This window comes from Labrus bergylta, chromosome 12, assembly GCF_963930695.1.
Source record: "Labrus bergylta chromosome 12, fLabBer1.1, whole genome shotgun sequence".
Classification (NCBI taxonomy): Eukaryota; Metazoa; Chordata; class Actinopteri; order Labriformes; family Labridae; genus Labrus; species Labrus bergylta.
The window spans coordinates 24781013-24800884 of NC_089206.1; the positions used below are offsets into that span (position 1 = coordinate 24781013).

The 19872-nt window shown below is 40.1% G+C and overlaps 2 protein-coding genes across 3 annotated transcripts in view; both read left to right on the forward strand.

Annotated features, from left to right (window-relative positions):
• The first annotated feature begins 2588 nt into the window (after positions 1-2588).
• Positions 2589-8466, forward strand: ubiad1 (UbiA prenyltransferase domain containing 1). The gene is made up of 3 exons (XM_020635294.3): positions 2589-2784; positions 4458-5074; positions 7508-8466. Exons 2-3 carry the CDS (start codon positions 4513-4515, stop codon positions 7993-7995), a joined length of 1050 nt encoding a protein of 349 aa, XP_020490950.1. The 5' UTR covers positions 2589-2784; positions 4458-4512; the 3' UTR covers positions 7996-8466.
• Positions 8467-11295: 2829 nt separating this feature from the next.
• Positions 11296-19872, forward strand: part of mib2 (MIB E3 ubiquitin protein ligase 2) — a 50048-nt gene continuing 41471 nt past the window's right edge. The window contains exon 1 of one of the 2 annotated variants that reach the window (XM_065961101.1): positions 11296-11447. Coding sequence is in view for 1 of the 2 variants with exons in the window: in XM_020635320.3 (XP_020490976.1) it covers positions 19150-19180 (31 nt within the window). In the remaining variant the exon portion in view is untranslated. Of the gene's footprint in view, positions 11448-19034; positions 19181-19872 lie in introns of those variants that run through there. The other variant, XM_020635320.3, reaches the window with a different exon arrangement.

Consider the following 19872-nt stretch of genomic DNA (forward strand, 5'->3'; position numbering starts at 1 on the left):
CCACCAGAGCACGGTTAAAGCAGAATCAGATGGCTGCTTTTGAACATGCTTTTCTGAGGGTTATGTAAGGCTGCAGGGGGAAAAAAGTAGTTTAGTCTTCTCTTTATTTACAGTGGCATGCACAGACACCAACCACAACACAGGGAAACAACACAGGGCACCACTCTGGACTGTTTCACATTATATTCTGTCCAAACTTGTACTTAGCAGAGCAGACAAAGAATCCAGTGTACTATTTTAATCTCATCTTCATCTAACAATGCAATTTTCAGCTTAACAGATGTGCAGCTGCACTGCATTATAAAGCTTTCTGTTAATGGAGTCATTTGTTTTAAATTATGAACATTTGATAACATTTAAGTTGTGTCCTCTCAAACTGTGATCGAGCATTACAGTTCAGCGAGGAACATTTCAGCTCCACAGTGAGTTTGATGAATGATTCCTTGTGTTGGCAGTCATTCTGATTTAGTTTGCAGAGATGCCATTTGTAGAGAGGAGGACATGGAAGTGACACCTTACCCTTCAGTGAAGTAGAATAAGTCAAATAAATCTCCCCAAAGCTGAGCACAAATTTGAAACATTATTATTATTTTTATTGGAAAGAAGGAATAATGAGCAATGACTTAGAAGAGCTAATTATTTGGACCACAGTTGTCAACAAAGTTAAGGAACTCACAGAGATGATTATTGAATCCAATCCCCAAAGAACCACCATAACAAACTGATAGATGTGTAAATGGTGGTAAAGTAAAACTTTTAAATGAGGTCCCTAAAGAAAGCAGCTGCACTCTGCAGTGTTGCAAACAGTATGAGTGTATTGAACATTTTAAACAAAGAGTGTTCAATGATCTTTGTCTGCTTCAAAGTAAGAGCTTTAAACTTATTTTTTGGTCCGATATTAAACAAACTATAAAGGATCAGCTGCATAAAGGAAGGTAAACTTATCGTTATCACTGCACTCTTTTCTCAACAGACATTTTGATTAGTGGCTAGAGAGCACGCCCCATGTACAGAGGAGACAGTCCTCAAAGTGGGTGACACGGGTTCGAATCCGATCTTTGGCTCCTTTCCCCACTCTCTCTCTTTCTCTCTTTCTCTCTCCCCCCAATTTCTGACTTTATCTACTGTCCTATCACTCAAACAGGCACAAAAGCCCCAAAAATAAACCTTAAAAAAAAAGAAAAGCCAGTTAGAAGAAAGCTGCACATGAACTTAGTTTCAGGGCCTTGGCATCTTCTCTGACTTGGCTTACATGAAAGGGAGCCATCTGGTGACAAGTCAAAATGTCTGCGGAGAAAAAGTAGGTCTAAACTGGAGCTGAAATAATTCACCTTTTATTTATAATAATTGAATCCTCTCTATTAAACCCTTAACATATTATTTTCAAGTATCACTATTGTTTAAAATAAAAGAACACAATGCTGTAATTGTAGCTCATTGTTTAAAACAAATCGACTTGATTTATCACTTGACATGTTTAAGTCATGCCCTTGTGAACCTGATGAGTTATATTTTAACGAAGAAGATATTTTGGTACAAATTGTGTCCTTTATGCATAGCCTAATAAAAAGCTGTATGATTACTTAATCTTCTTTGATCTGAATCGTATCAGCTTCCTGGACTGCAGATCCACTTCCACCCACTCAGCAGCATTTTCGGACAGTTTCCATTTGTTGAAACTATTAGTTTGTTCCACCTCTGCCAGAGTATCTGAGGTGTGCTAAAGCAGTTGAAACATTGAAATCAAGGCTCAAAACATTTCTGTTCATTGTGGCTTTTGAGTAAACCACCATGGCTGTTATTAGAGGCATTTTACTGCTTTGTTTTACTTTCAGATTTAAGTAGAAATACTGTTTCTGTTTTTGTTTAGATTTATTTTTGGGCTTGTTATGCCTTGATTGAGATAGTGTAGGACAGTAGATAGAGTCAGAAATCAGGGAAAGAGAGAGAGAGTTGGCGATGACATGTAGGAAAGGAGCAGGTCAGATTTGAACCCGGGACACCCGCTTCCAGGACCTCTGACCTCCGCATGCGCACTTACCACTCGGCCACCAGCGCCCCCTGTTTCTTTTTTGGCAATAACTTTTTTTCTGTATACTTTGAAATCAATGACTTTTTATTAAACGTATTTGTATCTGAATCTTCTTTTCATGCTGCTTTTACCTCAATTTATATTGCCTTAGATTTATTATTATCTTGGAATTATTTATTATTTTATTATTATCTTATGAAATGTTTAAAATGCCTTTTGTGCCTATGTGAAGCACTTTGAATTGCCTGGTGTCTGAAAGGTGATATATAAATTAACCAGCCTTATCATAACTATTATTCTCTTAAAAGTGTCATGTATGGGGATTAGGATATTGGATTTATATTTTCCTGTAGAAGTAACAATAATCCTCTGTTGTTATTGACAACAGATTATTTGTGTTTGATTTTAAATTTAAGCTTTTTATTCATTTATTTTCTTCGGTTTTTTTTAAATTGTGCCCTGTAATTTGTAGGAATAACCATAGACTGTAAATATTAAGGGGAACAGACTCTAGTCGGAACCATTGTACGACACGCTGTTTCCTCGACCTCCTTACAATGCTGCACTTCAGGCGGAGGAAATGGCGCCCGTCAGGTGCAGCAGGGTTTACAGTGGCCAACCAGTCAAGTACCCTCGAAGCTGACACGTAAGCTAACTCACGTCCTCTGCCCTCACCTGGCTCAGCGTACACACAAAGTATGTTTTTAAGCGGAGAGAGACGCAGAGTTAGTCGGATGGTGAAGACGTAACAGGTAAGAGGAAGACATTATCCCTGTTCTGACAGCGTTAGCTCCACGGCTAGCCACTTAGCTTTAATCCCATAATCTCAGTAGGTAGCCTGCGGTTGTTCGCCCCCTCCCGGGTCCGGTGCCCTTTAGTAGGTGGCATGTGTGTAGGTTTGTTCCGAAAGGACACTCTCCAGAATCTGAGTGTAGGTGGTATTTAAATATAAACCACGTGTGTTGGCAAGTGAAACAATCCCCTGTTTGTTCAGAAACCTCCCACTTCAGTCTGAATACACAGAGCCAGGCAGCACTGGTAGCCTGTTTTATTTTAACTTACAGCACTGAGTCAGTGGGAGAAACTACAGACTGCTTTGTGATGCCTCCTCTAACCAGCTGAGCCTCACAGATAGTTATAATGTCATGCAATCCTAACTTTAAAAGAAGGTGATCTTAGACATATCATTAAAACATGTTTAACCTTTATTTAACCAGGAGACATATATAGTTATACGTATATATACATATATACTGTACATTCTCTATATTTTATTATATTAGTCTATATTATATAACATTTCATTATATTACACTATATTGTTCACATTGCACTACATTATATTATATTATAGAACTGCATACCGAGTCACTTTAATCATCACTTGTTGACAGTGACACATCTTGTCATTCTCTGCAAATACTGTCTCAATTCCCTGCATAGTTAACCTCATCATTCTTTTTGTACTTGTATATGCCCTCTGTTTTTATTTTTATTTATCTTATCTATTCTGTTTAATGTGTATTTTGAGCTTTCTTGTCTGTGCTGCTGCCCGAATTTCCCCTCTGGGGATCAATAAAGTATTATCCTATCCTATCCTAAATCTCCTTTTCAAGTTTGTGTCCGGGCCAAGACAAAACAGCAGCCCAATTAACAGAGAAAACCAATGTGCAGCCACATATAATATAGATACATAATTATTAGACATTCGAAGACACAACATTACAAATTAAAACAGGAAATATTTGTCAAGATCGCCCAACACCATAAATATATCAGGCAGTTTGATGTGTCTGCCGCCGAGTCATTTGACATCCTCTTTAAAGCATCCAACGAGATCGGCTCATTTGATGTATTTTTGTGATTTGTTCCACTTAAACAACCTTTCCCCCTGTTCAGTTCAGACTTTTGGAAAAGACAGGAAGAAAGGATAATAAGTTCCTGTAACCTTCTGACTGATGTGTGAAGGAAGCAGAAATAAAACAGACTTATAAATAAGAATCCAGCAGTGTTTAAGTTGATGTTTGTACAAAGACCACCAAGCGCCTGCAGACAACACGCAGTGATGAGGGAGAAAAATGATTTTCTGACACCTAGGATGCTGACGTTTTCAGGTTTTTAATCTTCAATACTATCGTAGTAAAAATTCAATATAATATTGATGCCTGTTTCAAAATCACAGCAACAAAAATAGAAGTCAAACACACTGCATCATGGGTGATTTCTTGTGTTCAGTCATCAGTTTGCAGGTTCACTCCTTCATTAAAAATGAATATATTTTTTTAGATAAATGAGGCCACAGTATTGAAGTTTTCTTTGCAGCCCTGGTTTAATTAACATGAAATATTGCAGTGTATGTACGGGCTGTGATACATATAACTATGTTCTGTAAACTGTTGCTGATGTTTTTTTTCCACTGCGGCAGGAACACCAGGCTGACATTTGGATTATTGCTCTCTCTGTAGACTTCTTGCACAGGAATGGCCAAAGAGCAGAAACAAAGCAGGGCAGAAACATTCGTACTGCACGGCTCAAATGGTCACAATGGCCAACAGTGGCAGACTGCTATGAATAGCTTGACCAGCCACTCTCCAGGCCAGAACCACATGTCGAGGATGGCCCGCGTTGCCTTGGACGTGAGGCACAAGTGCGCTGCCTATGTGCTCGCACTGAGGCCTTGGAGCTTCAGTGCCTCGCTCACGCCGGTGGCCCTCGGCAGCGCTCTGGCGTACAAACTGGATGGCTCTGTGGACTTGGTCGTCCTCATGGTGTGCGCGGTGGCTGTCCTCGTGGTCCACGGGGCGGGAAACCTTGTGAACACCTACTATGACTTCTCCAAAGGGATCGACCACAAGAAGAGTGACGATAGGACTCTTGTGGATGAAATCTTGGCGCCGCAGGATGTTGTCATGTTCGGTGCATTGTTATATTCCTTGGGGTGCTTGTGTGCCACTCTGCTCTACTTCCTGTCTACCCTGAGACTGGAGCACCTAGCCCTTATTTACTTTGGTGGACTCTCCAGCTCTTTTTTATACACTGGAGGTGAGTAATATATGAACCTAACGCTTGGATTGCTCCTTCGATGTGCAACTGCTGTCCCAGTCAATTAAACCACCGACACATCACAGACTTTATGTTTCACCTGGCATTGCTTACATGTCGGTGGCTGCAGATGCCCACAATCGTTGGCAATATAAAGATTGGAACCTGTGTAAGAAGCCAGGAAAGTGCAGGCAGCACATTCATGTTTCCCATAGTATTCACTCTCTCGTGTTTTTACAAAAACAAACACTGCTAAGCACATCTTTCCCTGCACAGAGTATGTACTCACTACAGTGGAAAGGTCAGTTCACCCAAATCGGAACATTTCTACGTCACCATTTAGGGCAAAGAGTTTGGATTCATGCTGTTATGGCCACAATGAAATAAACATTTAGGTCAATCCTGTGATGAGAAAAAAATGAAGATGTCATACCTGAGACACAGTTTTATTAACAAAGCGTCATGAAATCACAAATACGGAGAGTCTCGAGTGCAGGCCTTACAAAACACTTAAGATTGGACAGGCTCCAGGCCAACCACACAAGAGCTTCTAAGCGTCATCCAAAGGACAACTGGACTTGGTTGAAGATCTTGAGGACGTTTCACCTCCCCTCCGAAAGGCTGCTTCAAGAACTGAACTGAACTGAAGAAGCCTTTCTGAGGAGAGGTGAAACGTCCTCAAGATCTTCAACCAAGTCCAGTTGCTTTTGGATCGAACTTCAAATGTTCCATGACCTGGATGACTGAGAACCAACAGACACACAAGTGCTAGTCAGACCAAGAACCTTTTAAACTATTAAACCAGAGAGAAACATGAGACTGGACTACAGACCTTCATCCTCAGAAAAGAGAGAATTGGTAAAAGAAAACAAGGAGGGAGAGAATAACAATGTCAAGGATTTGAGACAGATACCTGTGAAAGTCTTCTTCCAATTTTAAAAAGTGGAGGTGCCTTTCATTTGTACTTTCTCAAAGCACTGAAATGTCTAATGTGAAACCTTCTGTAGCACTGTGCCTTTAATTCATGGCTAGATAACCAGTGAAGAAATGTCACATTACTTTCAGCAGGCGGAATTGTCAGCATAAACCGTTCCTCTTATATCTTATGGCAAACTCTTCCAGCTACAAATTAGGTATTTTGGGGGAACTGTCCATTTAAGGCAGTGAGTTCATTTTCAGACATGACACTGATGTGCTACATTTCTTCATGAGCTGAAGTTCTTCTCTGAAAGAAGAGCAGAGTCAGTTCATAACCGTCTGAGTGTAGAGGGCACATCTTCCATCAGAATTTCATTTTTAAAAGCAGTCACATTTTGATGCTTGTTTTATTAATTGGGTCTTTGGCAGCCTGACATTATTAAGGCGGATATTATGTTAGTGTGTTTACATAAAAATCTCTGCCTAACGTAGATTTATACAAAAGGAGATTTATAGAGGCACTCAGCCGTCACTCATTCATAAAGGTTTATTATTTATTTTTTAATTGTTAGGATTACCAAAGATCCTCAGATGCCACTAATAATAAATACTCTATAGTTTGTTTCTCAAAAGTGGGCATATGTTTCCCCCCCCCCCCCCCCCCAAAAAAACAATAGTTAAATAATATTAACATTGATTGCATTTTTTTAAAAGCATAGACAAGATTTTCTACAGATTTAACCTTTAGTTCAAAATTTCACATTAAAATCCTCCTAACGGTGTGTTTATCTGACGTCTGCAGAAGAGAAGGTTCAGCACCAACAGAGAGGAGAGATGTCCTTTTATTTCAGATCTCCTAACACCGTGTCCAAACAGCACGCTGCGTTAGATATCAATGACAGTGATTGTGATCACATGTTGGCTGTACGTGTGATTATGTGGGATTTGACCGCATTTTCTGGACCAGTTAAAGGACTACGAGGGCACATCTAAACCATCCTCATTTCTATCGCACCAGATCATAACAAATGATTTCTCAGTAGACTTTTACAAAATCCACCCTGAGCGAAACATTGGCAACATTCAGCAAAGTCGCAGCGGCAATGAAAACCTCCCATTAGTGCATGTAGGCGGCAACCCTGGGTAGAACCGGACTCATGCTGAACAGCCAATCTGTCACGACTGTTTCAAGCTTGGAGGAGAGAGAGAGAGAGAGAGAGAGAGAGAGAGACAAACGGAGCAACGACATTATTAAACAGAAAAAAGTGCAGGCCTCTATTGTAGCTCCATAGTGACGTTTCAAGCAGTGCCGCTCTTTAGCAGACCCAAATAGCAATTAAACACACCATCTTAAAACACACACAACAAAGTCTTATAACAAAATCATACTTCAATATGCACGTAATGTAGGTTTGGTATCTTCAGCCAAAGACATCAAGAATAAAAACCTATGTTAAGAAAGACTCCACAGTTGGTTTAAAAAAGCTAAATGTCTCTTTTCTCTCTTTTCCTCAGGCATCGGCCTCAAGTATGTCGCTCTGGGAGACGTGGTCATCCTCATCACCTTTGGCCCGCTGGCGGTCATGTTTGCTCATGCGGTGCAGGTGGGCTATCTCTCCGTGCTGCCGCTGGTGTACGCCGTCCCGCTGGCCCTCAACACAGAAGCCATCCTCCACAGCAACAACACCAGAGACATGGACTCAGACAAGCAGGCGGGCATCGTCACCCTGGCCATCCTCATAGGCCCCACGCTGTCGTACGTCCTCTACAACCTGCTGCTCTTCGTCCCCTACGTGCTCTTCTGCATCCTCGCCACCCGTTACACCATCAGCATGGCGCTGCCTCTGCTCACGCTGCCCATGGCCTTCCCTCTGGAGAAGCAGTTCCGCAGCCGATGCTATGCCAAGATCCCCCAGAAAACAGCCAAGCTCAACCTGCTCATGGGACTTTTCTACGTGTTCGGGATCATTCTGGCCCCTCCTGGCAGCTTGCCGCTCCTGTGATGATTTAGCTTTCAAATTCAAAAATGTTGTTTTAATACAGACTAGTTTATGTACTATTTGTATTTGTACAAAGCTTTGTGAGGGTTTTCATTGGCTTTAATTTATTGTCTAATTTATATGTTGAACAGAGACTTAGTTTAGGTCCTCCTCTGACCCTGAAGGTGTAATCGGACTCATTCTTTTTCCAGTATTAAGCTCGCTGTAACATGTTGCTTAAAGTAAGAAATGTTGGTGTCACAGTGTAGAGGTAGGCAACATTTTCATCTTGTAAGAGCAGACAATAAACCTTCTGATGCCATGACTGATGTGTCAGACACTGACAGCTTAAAACATCACTAAAGCACAATTTCTAAATTCTCAACATTATACTTTGTACGGTACACACCGCTAAAGTTTTTTTTTTTTTTTATGTTTCATTTTGGAGAGCCAAATAGTATTTTATTTGATTGTAATAAAACTCACAGATGCTGATGTACTGTGTCTTTAATTTGGATCAAACGCTGTCAACTCTTTTTTCAATCTAAATAAATATTAGAGTTTTTAATAAAATAAGATAAACCTTAATAATCCTGTGAGGGGAAATTCAATATTACACTTTGTTATTGAACACAGTACACACACAGGCTGAAATAAACACATGCACAAACAGGACATTCACTGATGGAGAGATGTCAGAGAGAGAGGGCTGCACACAGCGAGCGCTCCTGAGCTGGTAGGCTTTCAGTGCCTTGCTCAGGGGCACCCCAGCAGTGCTTAAGAAGTGAACTGGCACCTCTCCAGTCACCAGACCAGTTACCAGTCTTGGTCTGCATTGAGACTTGTCTCAGCGATCCTCTGGTTCCCAACCCAAGTCCCTACAGCCACCCCAGCATGTAGCATCATAAATTACAAATATAATGTTGATTGTTAAGAAGATAGAGTATTGTATCATGAAGTTGTGACACATGCATTAGACATAAGGAACAACCCATTAGCATTTAAAATGAGAGTTAAATGTCCGGTGTGATGGATTGAAAATGGAAACTTCGACTTGTTCTTAATAATACATTTTATTTTAAACCAAAACTGAAGAATCAAGTGTGACGGATTCATCAAGATTGTAACTGGCAAGACTTAATAACCACACATAACGACCAACACGTTCTTATCCAGGTGGTGAACATATACAAGGAGTTGTCATAACAAAAAAACTAAATCAGTAAACAACATGACTTTGGTCTAGGAGCTTAAAGAAATCATTTTTATAATAAAATACTCACAAGTGTAAAGAAGAGCTGTTATTGAATATGTGTTCAGACGTTTACAGAAGACAACACAGGGAAATAAGAGATAATAAATAAAATGCTTTATACAGACGTTTCTCTTGTGTTGAAGACAGAAGCACAAAATAACACGGACCAGAAGCAGGTTAGATAAATCTGTTGTGTTTTTACTACTCCAGTTATTTCTTTGTGTCTCCAAATGTATAAAGGGAATAAACACCACAGGAAATTGTTTTATTTCCGTTTTATTTCAGTTAGTTTTTACCTGTGGTTTTTACACAATCTGTGACATGAAGTACAACTTGAACCCCACTTTCCCTTTTCAGTCACAGGGTTACTTATTTCATTTGAATCAAGCCGTGTCCTATCTATATAGATGAAACAGAAGCCAATAAGGAGTTAGAGATTAAAAAAAGGGAAAGTAAGTACACTCCCTGCATTCAAAAGTCTGAAAGTGATTGTGTTACTTCCAATGTCATTAAAACGAAAAAATTTTTTAGAAGCAGAAATATTATAAATAAATACCTTTTCCATACTCGCTTTGGTGTTGCAGGGTCTCTACCAGCAGGGGGCGGTACTGGACAGCCATTTAGCCAGCCTACATGGAAACCTTCACAGGTTCTCTGTAATTCACGTTAAGTGCTCTGTCTGCGGGGTCAGAAATATCAGCCCAGATCCTTTTATTCATTCTGTGTTTTTATTTATATCATTGTCTTTATAATAAATCAATTCCAGCTAATATAAACGGTCATGTTCACTATACAACAACTGTGGTTCAAATGACTATTAAAGTATGATACTGTTCATGTCATCTTGTGGTTTGTCTTCAAAAAACACTCAAACTTATAAAACCAACATGATATATCACTATTACCTGACTTTGTTGAGTGTCCTATAAATTGTTCTTAAGCACAAATATTAGATTTTTTTAACATCAATGTTTGTGAACATTTGAGAAGCACATAGGGGCATAAATGTAGTTAATCTTAGTGATTACCTGGTTTCTCACTGTGTGTGTTTGGGATTTTCTGAAGGTGTATGTTTTCACCTATCACCCTTAGACAGGTTGAACAGATAATTAGCACTCTGATGCTGTAAATATTGTAAAAAGTCTAATCAAATTATCAAAGAGACAGTTCATATCGACCTATGTCTGTGCTCTTTATTTAACTTCATCATGGGAAAACGATTGACTGCTAAAGGGCAATAGGGGCTTGTTTGCAATTTCAAGGGTGACATTTGTGCTCTTGTAATAATTTTCCATTTCCATATAAAAGAAACTCCTCATTGACCCATATCTTCTTTGGTTTATTTATTTTAACTGATTTGTAACGATTACTATTTTGGATATTTCTAAATTACAATGTTAATAACTAAAATTCTATTACCTTGTAGGTTATTTTCCCAGTGTACGAGTTGTTCCTATCGTTATTCAGTATATCAAGCATTTATTTAAATAGTTATATGCCCTGTTTATCCCATATCCCTGTTATCTTTCTGTACTTATCTTGTTGAAGCCTACTTATCTTTTTATAACTCATCACTAACATGGTTTACAATGAGAATACTTCCTCTGCGGCATGAGAAGGGGGATCAAACATGTGTCACAATTCTCAAGTGAAAAACAAATAGTTTATTTCATATAATGTATGTAGAAGTAAACTTTGGTTGTTTATGTAATTTATTTATTAATGTAATCTGTGAGTGTTTTTCCAAGCAGGGATAAAACTTATAATAGACTGAACAGAAAGGCATACTAACAGTGATGGAGAAACGTTATGTGGTCTACATTTTTTAATTACTTTTGTGATTAATGTATTTCTAATAATCTTATTTTGCGTTGCACTGAAAACAGTGGCACTTAGATAACATTTTGTATTCAATATAAATCAAAAGGAGGTGCAAAAAGTATTCTAAGCTACCTCTGAGTGTTTTTTTTCTGCGTCTGGGGTAATCGAAATCAAACTTATCGAGTTGAGTTCAGGTGGAGTTGTGATTATTCCGAGGAGCACTTGAAGGCAGCATTAGTAGTGACGCAATGCATGGGCGTGTTGTCATGGCTGTGGACTGCAAAACCTTCAGATATAGTAAATGCTTATTTGTCCTAAAATAGGCAATGTCCGCGTTAGTTGTGGACGGCAACATGGAATTATTTTCTACCACAGAGTAAACACTCGTGACAGAGGCCCGGTAAGTAGCTACAACGTGAAATAAGTTATTTTTATATCAATAAAGGGTGGACAAACATGCGTTAGCTAGCTAGCGTGGACGTTAGACAAGCTAGTGCCGCTCGCCACGCAGACCTGTGTGCACAATTTTAACTATTTTATGTTTTTGTCATAATAATGATGTCATAGCATTAATTGCTTATTATATATTTGCATCCGATGCACAATGCACCGGTTCTTTTCGATGACGCTAACAAGTCTAATTTCCTGTTAAAGATAAGCCTGGATCAGAATATGTTTTTATCATGGTGGTCTTAGGAGATTTAACTAATATGAAATGTTAGCTGCTACTTTGTCGTCTCTTACATAAAATACTGGTTATATGTTATATGTTTGCTGTTTAACCTATAGGTTTTTGTCCTTCAATATGTTACAAGAATTTCCCTTTAAATTATATAAGGGGCCTTCAAAACAACCAGGTTCTACATTTGGATATTTTTTTGAACGATGTTTGGTGGTGATGTTTTCTCCTCATTACTGTACAAGCAGGGTCAGTCTTATTACTCATGGTTGTTTGGGTGTTCCTGTCATCATTGGTCAAGTTATTAGTAGATACTTTACATTATGTTGAACAGAGGGAACAGCCATTGTCCCCCTGGCTTCAGCTTAAAACACACTAAAGCATCAATGAAAGAAACACTGCTGGAGGACAACTTGTCGTCACTGGGTCCTTGAATGTGGCACAGGACTGGCATGTGTTGGAGTTATGACTGTAGTTGATACATGAGACGTCACATCTACACCTGTCATGTCTCTGGTCATTTGGAGGTGATGAAGCCGAGCCCAGCAGCAGCTGCCTCACACACTGGAGCTGCAGCTGGTCACAGTCAGGACTGCTGTCAGCCACACCCACTTTGAGAGCAAACTTTATCTGTGTTTCTTTGTCTTGATGTCCCTTCTTGACTCCACAAATCTAAAACATAATGATCGAGCTTGAAGTGCTGACTCACACCACAGTGACTAGCAGTGTATCCAAGAAACACAGGTGATGTGTTGATTGCTATTCCGAAAAAAATGGGGAAAATATTGCGTGGAAGTTCTCCAGGTAAGACTTTTTTTTACACTTAGAATAACTTTTAAAAAGGGTGTCCATCTGCGTTCATCCTTCTGTTTGCAATTTAGAGGCAGTTGTGGAAAAAACCTGGGGCCCTTTTTTGTTTGTGTTTGTATTTTAGTGTGTAATCTCTGAGGAGACCTTTTCTCATAAATTCTTGTTAAGCTTTTGTCTCAGAGCATGTTTCTTGTTAACTGATCAGACTTTAGGCAGAAAAACTCTCTACATACATCCACTCTGTGTCAGGCATTTTCTGTAGACATGATCCAGTTTTAATACAACAAACTTCTATCTAAAGATGCACGCCTATCAAATAGCCTGTAGATTACAGACCACCCCTATTTTGAGTTAGGAATGTGAACTGGTTTTCACATCACCTGAAACCCCCAGTGTGATTATTAAAAAAATATCAAATTTAAATTCAAATGGAAAAATCATTCTTTGGCTGAAACACTGGTGTATGGAGAGCTTAAGAGTATGTGTCACCATGGCATATAAACATTTTTAAGGACTAATAAGTGAGATGTCTTCTGATTTAAATCATTCAAATAAATCCTACTATATCAGTAAGAAACATGATATGTGGAAGTGCTGTCTTCTCTGACAACAGTGCAGCAGCCAGTAAGTCCTCCGGCTAAGTTTCAATTTCAGTCTTGTTTTTTGTTTGGACCAGAAGAAGTAGGCGGTTTTTAAGGCATCCCCACGAGGCTGTTTTGGACGCCCCTCGGTTTGCCCGGCAAATGGCAAACCAAAAGGTGTGATGCTGCGATGGAAGTGGGCAAACGAAAGGAGCAAATGCATTTAATTTAATTTTTATATATAAACAAGTAAAGCTTACTTGTGAGCATGCTGTCATTTAACATATGGAGGCTTGCTGGCCAATGGTTCAAAACCATTTTCATGCAGATAAAGGAGGAACTACCTATCGGGCTACCTCGGATGAATTAGTGCCAATTAAGTGGTGCAACATTTAAAAAAATTTATATATTCTCTTCATTTCGTGCTTACTGAGGCGCTTTCTTCAGGATCATTCTTGATTTCCCTTTTTAAGAAAACAATATGCAGGTAAATAAGTTTTGTATCTATGCTGTCGTTAATGGTGTGTTACCCTCAAGATGGGAGACTGCTACTGACTTACAGTTTCTATTCCAGGATCTTTTCAGTTGTCAAAAACAAATGTTGTAATTACAAAGATGGAAGTTTAAGCTGCAATGTATTCAGGTGTTCTACAATTTGTCCCTCCCAGGTACCAATAACGTTATCTGAACTTGAGTATTCATTGATAAGTACTGCACCGATAATACATATTCAGATCATTTCTTCACAGCGAGAAACTTCTTATCCTGTTTGAATGTTAATGAATCACTTTAATTATTGTGTGGCTCACACCCAGTGAAACAAATTTATTAAATAAGAAGAAAATGCATACATTGGACTACTTAATTATTTAGTTTGTGAATTAGTTATGACTAAAAAAAATATAAAATGAATTTACACTCATGAGGAATACATTTTGGGCATCTCTTTTTTTTTAGTCTTGAGATCACAAAACATGCACCACTGCTTTATTAATGTATAACCAGTGTTAACACTGGATACTTCTATTTTAGAGATGAGATCTATGTAAATCCATTCAAACCCAGGAAAAGTTTGAATGATGAACACAAAGAATCTTACTCTTACAAACAAAAAGAGCATCAAGAAACAGGCTGAGCCATATGAAGCTGCATCTCGCCTCGCAGCCCCTCATGATTGGTCCATGAATGAGACTCCGAGCATCATGAATTGCTGTCATTTAGCTAGCTTATTGGAGCCAATAAAAAATCCATTTGGATTGGTGTAAAGACCAAAATGTTCGCTCTTACCCAATCCAGAATTCTTGGCAAAAGTAGTATCATTCAGATAATTAAGTGTGATACACACTAAATAAATGTAAATCATTTCTGATGTGTGTTGGGTGGATTAGATTTATATGTAGGTGAGGTAAAAGTTGAAGTATGGGGCTTTAGCCTGAGCAGCAAGGATTGCTTGCTTGTAGTGCAGACCAGAGTACATGGAGCAGGACCAGAACTGTGAGTGTTTGTCTTGGATTTTGTAGTCCTAAGCATGTTTGCAGTTCCCTCTAGTCTTTTGTAATATACCAGAGGTTTCACACAATGCTTGCTTGCTTACCTGCCAGAATGATTGGTGGATCAGACACACCTTGCAGCTATATCCCAGTGTCTAAGCTTTGTGTTCTTTCCATGGTTGCATCAAGCCGTATTTGAACAGTGCTCTCAGGTTGATGATGATGATGATGATGATGTGTGTGTGTGTCACTGTCTGTTGGAAGCTGTGTGAATGTATGCCTCTTTTTTAGTTTCTTTGAATTTCCCTCGGGATCAAAATTTGAATTTCCCTCGGGATCAATAAAGTATCTGTCTATCTATCTGTCTATCTATCTAGTCTTTTTTAGGAGCTACACCAACCAGTCTATTACACAGACAGCAGCAGCTTTGTTTACAAGATGGGAGAGTGGTCTAATAAACTTCATTACAAGCTTGTGTCTCAGCCACTTCCTAAGCTCCTGTTCATTCATTGGCCATTCATGTGCTGGCAATACCATCTGTACATTCATGGGTGTGCGCCAGCATCAACAGAATGCCATTTTGGCTTCATTTTTAAACCATATTGTTAATGTCACCCACAGCTGCGGTCACATTAAGGAGTATTGTTCAAGGCAAAGGAAAGCATTGGGACACACACACACAAACACACACACACACACACACACACAAAAGACAAAAGACACACTGTCTCCATCTCTTCCCTCTTTTCTCTGTGAGTCTGGAGGAGACCGTTGCCAGCTCATCAGCAGCAGTTGCACAAACCAGTTTGCGACTAAAAATGAGGATCATGGCAGGTGCCCATTCATCAAAATCTCCTCCAACCCCACCCCTTTTTTCTCCCTTAGCCCCCCTCAACATCCCCAAAAAATAACAACACCAAGACCCTCCCCCTGGAACATATTGCCCCTCCCCCTCCCCTCTGTCCTGTGCCTGTCTGCTCATTGGCAGCAGAGCGAACAGTGTCCCTGCAGGCTATGAAAGAGGGCTGTACATCCTTATGTAGAGCGTGATGCGCATGTGTTCCTATATATTGATCTGTAAACAGCAGCGTGTGTCTGCTTCACACGCATGGTACTGACACTTGCGTCACCTGGTGATGGATTATAGCATCAGAGGAGTCCTATGCGGAGCAAGGACCCATTTGGCTGTTTTTATGTGAGGACGTGGGAACGTTAACCTGAATGCAGCGCTCATCGCGAAAGAGCCGCTCTCCCTGGCCATCCTCCTCCCTCTCCTCTCCTCTACTCCTCCACGGAGGTAATCCTTGCTGACACAAGGCACAAAAGACTAAATGCTGGCTGCATCCTCCAGCAGCAGAGCTCTCTCCTCATCCTCATCTCCTCATCATGGCCAGGCTGTTCGCTAGCACAGCAGGATGCTATTTCTCTAAGACTGCTTAATACTGTCGATCTCATCTCTGGAATACCGGCCTGGCTGCCGTCCTCTTCCGCCCCCTGTATCTCCTCCTCCTCCTCCTTGGCCAGTTCATTCAGGGAGCACATCAGCACAGGACTTCAGCCCGGAGGAGGCATTTTTTGTATTATTTTTTATCTTGATGGATTCTGGTTGGATTCTGGTAGGACCGCTGGTTCCTTTTTTTTTTTCAGCATCTGATGCATTTGCTTAGCAAGACGTAGGAGCTTCCTCCTCCTCTTCCCTATTTTTTTACGTCTCCGTTTTCACCCTGCTGCACATCACTAAACAAGCAGGTAACCCAGCTAAACTGGGCATGCTTTATTCATCAAGTGATGCCATTTCAGTCCTTTTGGATATTGCTAGCATGTTTTTTTGCAATACAGTGAAATCAGTAAAGTGATGCTTTAATATTTTAAGATATAATAGTACTTTTGCAGTTATCATCTTTTAAATTTATAAAATTAGCGTTTCTAATTTAAGATTTGTCAAACTGTGTCCTCCTTTTTTTTTTAAACGAAATACAGCTACTTCTATTTTGAATGTGGCCAACATTTTAGCTCATACACTGTTTGCTTACAAGAAAAGTAATCGCAAGGACAACATGCATGCAGCCGGTATGCATCCATGACCATGCTGCTACAAATGTGCCACATGTGATTGCAGACTGTAGTAAAGCTAAGCACTCAGGCAGACATCTGGCTGGCTTGCTGTAGCTGTTTGTGTAACAGACCGGTGGTGATTAAAAGTGACAAAAATAGGCCCTGAGATGCAGACACAGCAATAATGTTACAAGTTTGTTGATGTCAAAGAAATTTAGGGCTGTGAATTTGTAAGAATGTGACAGGAGGAGTTACAATTTCATATATTGTTGTATTTTAAGTGAGGTGATTTAGGGTGTCCTCTATGACCTTACCTGACACACATTATAGGTCTGTGGTCTTTGAGTTAAAATTCATAATTTGCACTGCTCTCTCCCTGTCTTTGTTAAAATTGTAACATTGGACTGAGGAGCACAATGGGATCCAGCACTGTGATCTAGCCAACAGCGCTTTGATACACAAACCCCCTAGAGTTGGGACAAAATACAGATACTGCAATATCGCTGTCCTGACTTTTGTGATATCAAGTCGCTGGTGCAAAATATAGTGATCTAAACTCAAATTGCACTCACCATGCCAATACTTCATGACTCCTCTTGGTGGCGATTATGACCCGAATGAGGGGAACATGAAGAGAAGTTGGCCAGAGAAGACGTTGACAGTGGTAAAAAAGACTAAGATAATGGGGTAATCATGTCAGACGGGTGAAAACAGTGAAAGAGCAGTTGGCTTTAAAATTGGCATCCACGATAAACAGACTAGTGGACAAACTCTCCTCGTTCTCTGCCTCACGTCTTATGAGCTGCATCCCTGACACATGTTCTGCAGGTGATCAGAGAGAGAGAGCGCGAGAAAGAGAGAAACGTGCATCCCTCCTGTTAATGTTTGCTGAACAACTCCTGAAGTTTTCCGAGCGGGCTGCATGTGTGAACAGAGTCAACAGCCAAAATTTTAAATCAGACTTTATCCAGATTTGCTGCCAGCCACCTAGTGTTTTTTTCTGCAGAATGCCTGAGCGAGGTGATGTGAGAACGCAGCAGGATATTATCGGGAGACTTCACCCTGTGATCGGTGCACGACTGTAGACCGTATGCACGCAACTGTTGCGATCTCCTTGCACGTTATCAAACTGTGACATTATGTTTACTCTTCACTAAGTTCTTATCCGCTCTCTTGTTGATATTGTGAGCTATTGCTTCGTCCACCAATTCTTCTTCGTTCTTTTCACATCATGTCTTGTTTCAGGATTCCCCCCCGCCCCCTCTCATGTCCGACAGGCATTGTCTCCCGCTGTGAGGTGCATGTGTGAACAACCAGAAAAGGAGGATTTCAGGGGAAGTCCTCCTGAAATTCCCTAGAAACGGCTTTAGTTTTGTGTTTTGTTTAAAGTACGGTAAATAGCTAATTAACAAGCCTGGTCCACATGAGTATCATCTGTTATGATAACCCGATATCAAGTGAATAATGTTCAAAATGAGTAACGTTATTTGTATAAAACACACTGCTGATGTTAAGCCTGATGTCAAAAGATCAGACATACAGACGTAGAAAATGGTAGGAGGCGGGCCGGACTGAGTGGATTAAGAGAGACACTTAATTAAGTAGAGGAATAAAGCCCAGTAAATAAACTGACCTTTTGTTAATAGAATAGACTATACGTTTGGTTATGTATTTCGATGTTTTTAATAGCCTACAAGGTAGCCACCTCCACAGCTTATTCTGTGGGAAACACTGCTTTGATTTAATATTGATTTAATCCCACAAAACACAAGACCACAGTTAATGTATCAACTTTTTAAAGAATTTCCTTTTGCATGTTGTACTGTATTGGTAGCCTATCTGCAGCATGTTTAAGGCCCATGTTAAGACATTTCAGTCTATTAGAGTAGACAGTGGTTACAGTGCTGTGAGAGTCACTATCAAACAGATTTTAATCAGACATTGTAATATAGGATTCATTTAAGGAGAATGATTGTATGGCAGAGAATACAGTACTGATTTACATCTCTCAGCACTGAGTGAAATGATCCTCTCTGGGGTAGCCTTGATAAGAATGAATAGCCTGAGAAGTGATCAAGGTTTCATCACACTACTGGTTATGTAACACGACTCTACCCCGTCATTATACAAAGTAATGTCTTCATTTTAAGGTCATTTTTCACACAGTCATGTTACAAAAGTGAGCACCACTCTTCTGTAAATTGTCTCTCACTCAGCCAGCGTGTTATTTTCAGATAAGGCATCAGGCTTGTCCAGTCCTTGAGTAACATCTGTCACAAACCATACAGAGGAGAAAAGAACCACATGTTCCAAAACAAAGAGCAAAGTTCACAGCAAATCAAATACTGCAAATGAGCCAAAAAGGGTTCACTCCCCCCCGTTAGTCTGATGACTGCTTCATAGCTCTCAGGCTTTCAGATGGTCCTGCTGGTTGATCTGGGATAGTATCAGTGTGAGGGGGCACACTGGAATCAGACGGACGCCAACATGTTCAAAAGTGGGCTGAAGATCATGGGGAGTGAGTATTTTAATCCAGCGTATTTTAGCATGATATTCTCAGCACAGTGGCATCATATGTCCAGTGTTCTTAGAGCAAGAGAGTTTGCTGTGGTGGAGTTTTTGCAAAAGGCTGCAGGGGTGAAGTTTGCTGATGGGAACAGTTCTGACGGTATCAAGTTGCTTTTTAAATCTGTTGTTGCAGCCTTTACACTTTGTAAGGTTGCCTTTGGACAAAGCTGACGAGACAAGAAATAACTGAAGATGTCAGTGCGGTACATTTTGAGCTTGTTGTAATATTGTTTGATAAAGGGTGATCACTATGAAATATTTTGCCAGGCTGTCTTTCTGAGTGATTCCCAGTAAAGGAAGGTAGTCTGAGATGGAAGATTAACAGTTTTGTCCCCCACAGGGAATCTTTCTAAATGTGTTATTTACTCTTATTGATTTTCCTGAAAGTCCTCACTCTGGCAGTGGCCACCAGATCTTTCTGAGGTGAACCAGTTCCAACAGGATTGTCATATTAGGGCTGATGAGGCTTAAGTCAGGAAAAATGCACGTGTGTAGATTTCTGTGGATTGCTGCTAAGCATTAAGGATCTGTTTGCAGTGATAAGAAATGAAATGTGCAAACAGCCTCCTTTACCTGGACAATAAAGTTGAGAAACAAAGCAGTCAGAGATGTGTCAGAGGACATACAGCCTGAGCGGGCCTT

Coding starts and splice junctions, on each gene's coding strand:
- ubiad1 (XM_020635294.3), top strand. CDS start 4,513: ATGGCCAAAGAGCAGAAACAAAGCAGGGCAGAAACATTCGTACTGCAC. Junction 5,075..7,507: donor CTCTTTTTTATACACTGGAG/GTGAGTAATATA, acceptor TCTTTTCCTCAG/GCATCGGCCTCAAGTATGTC.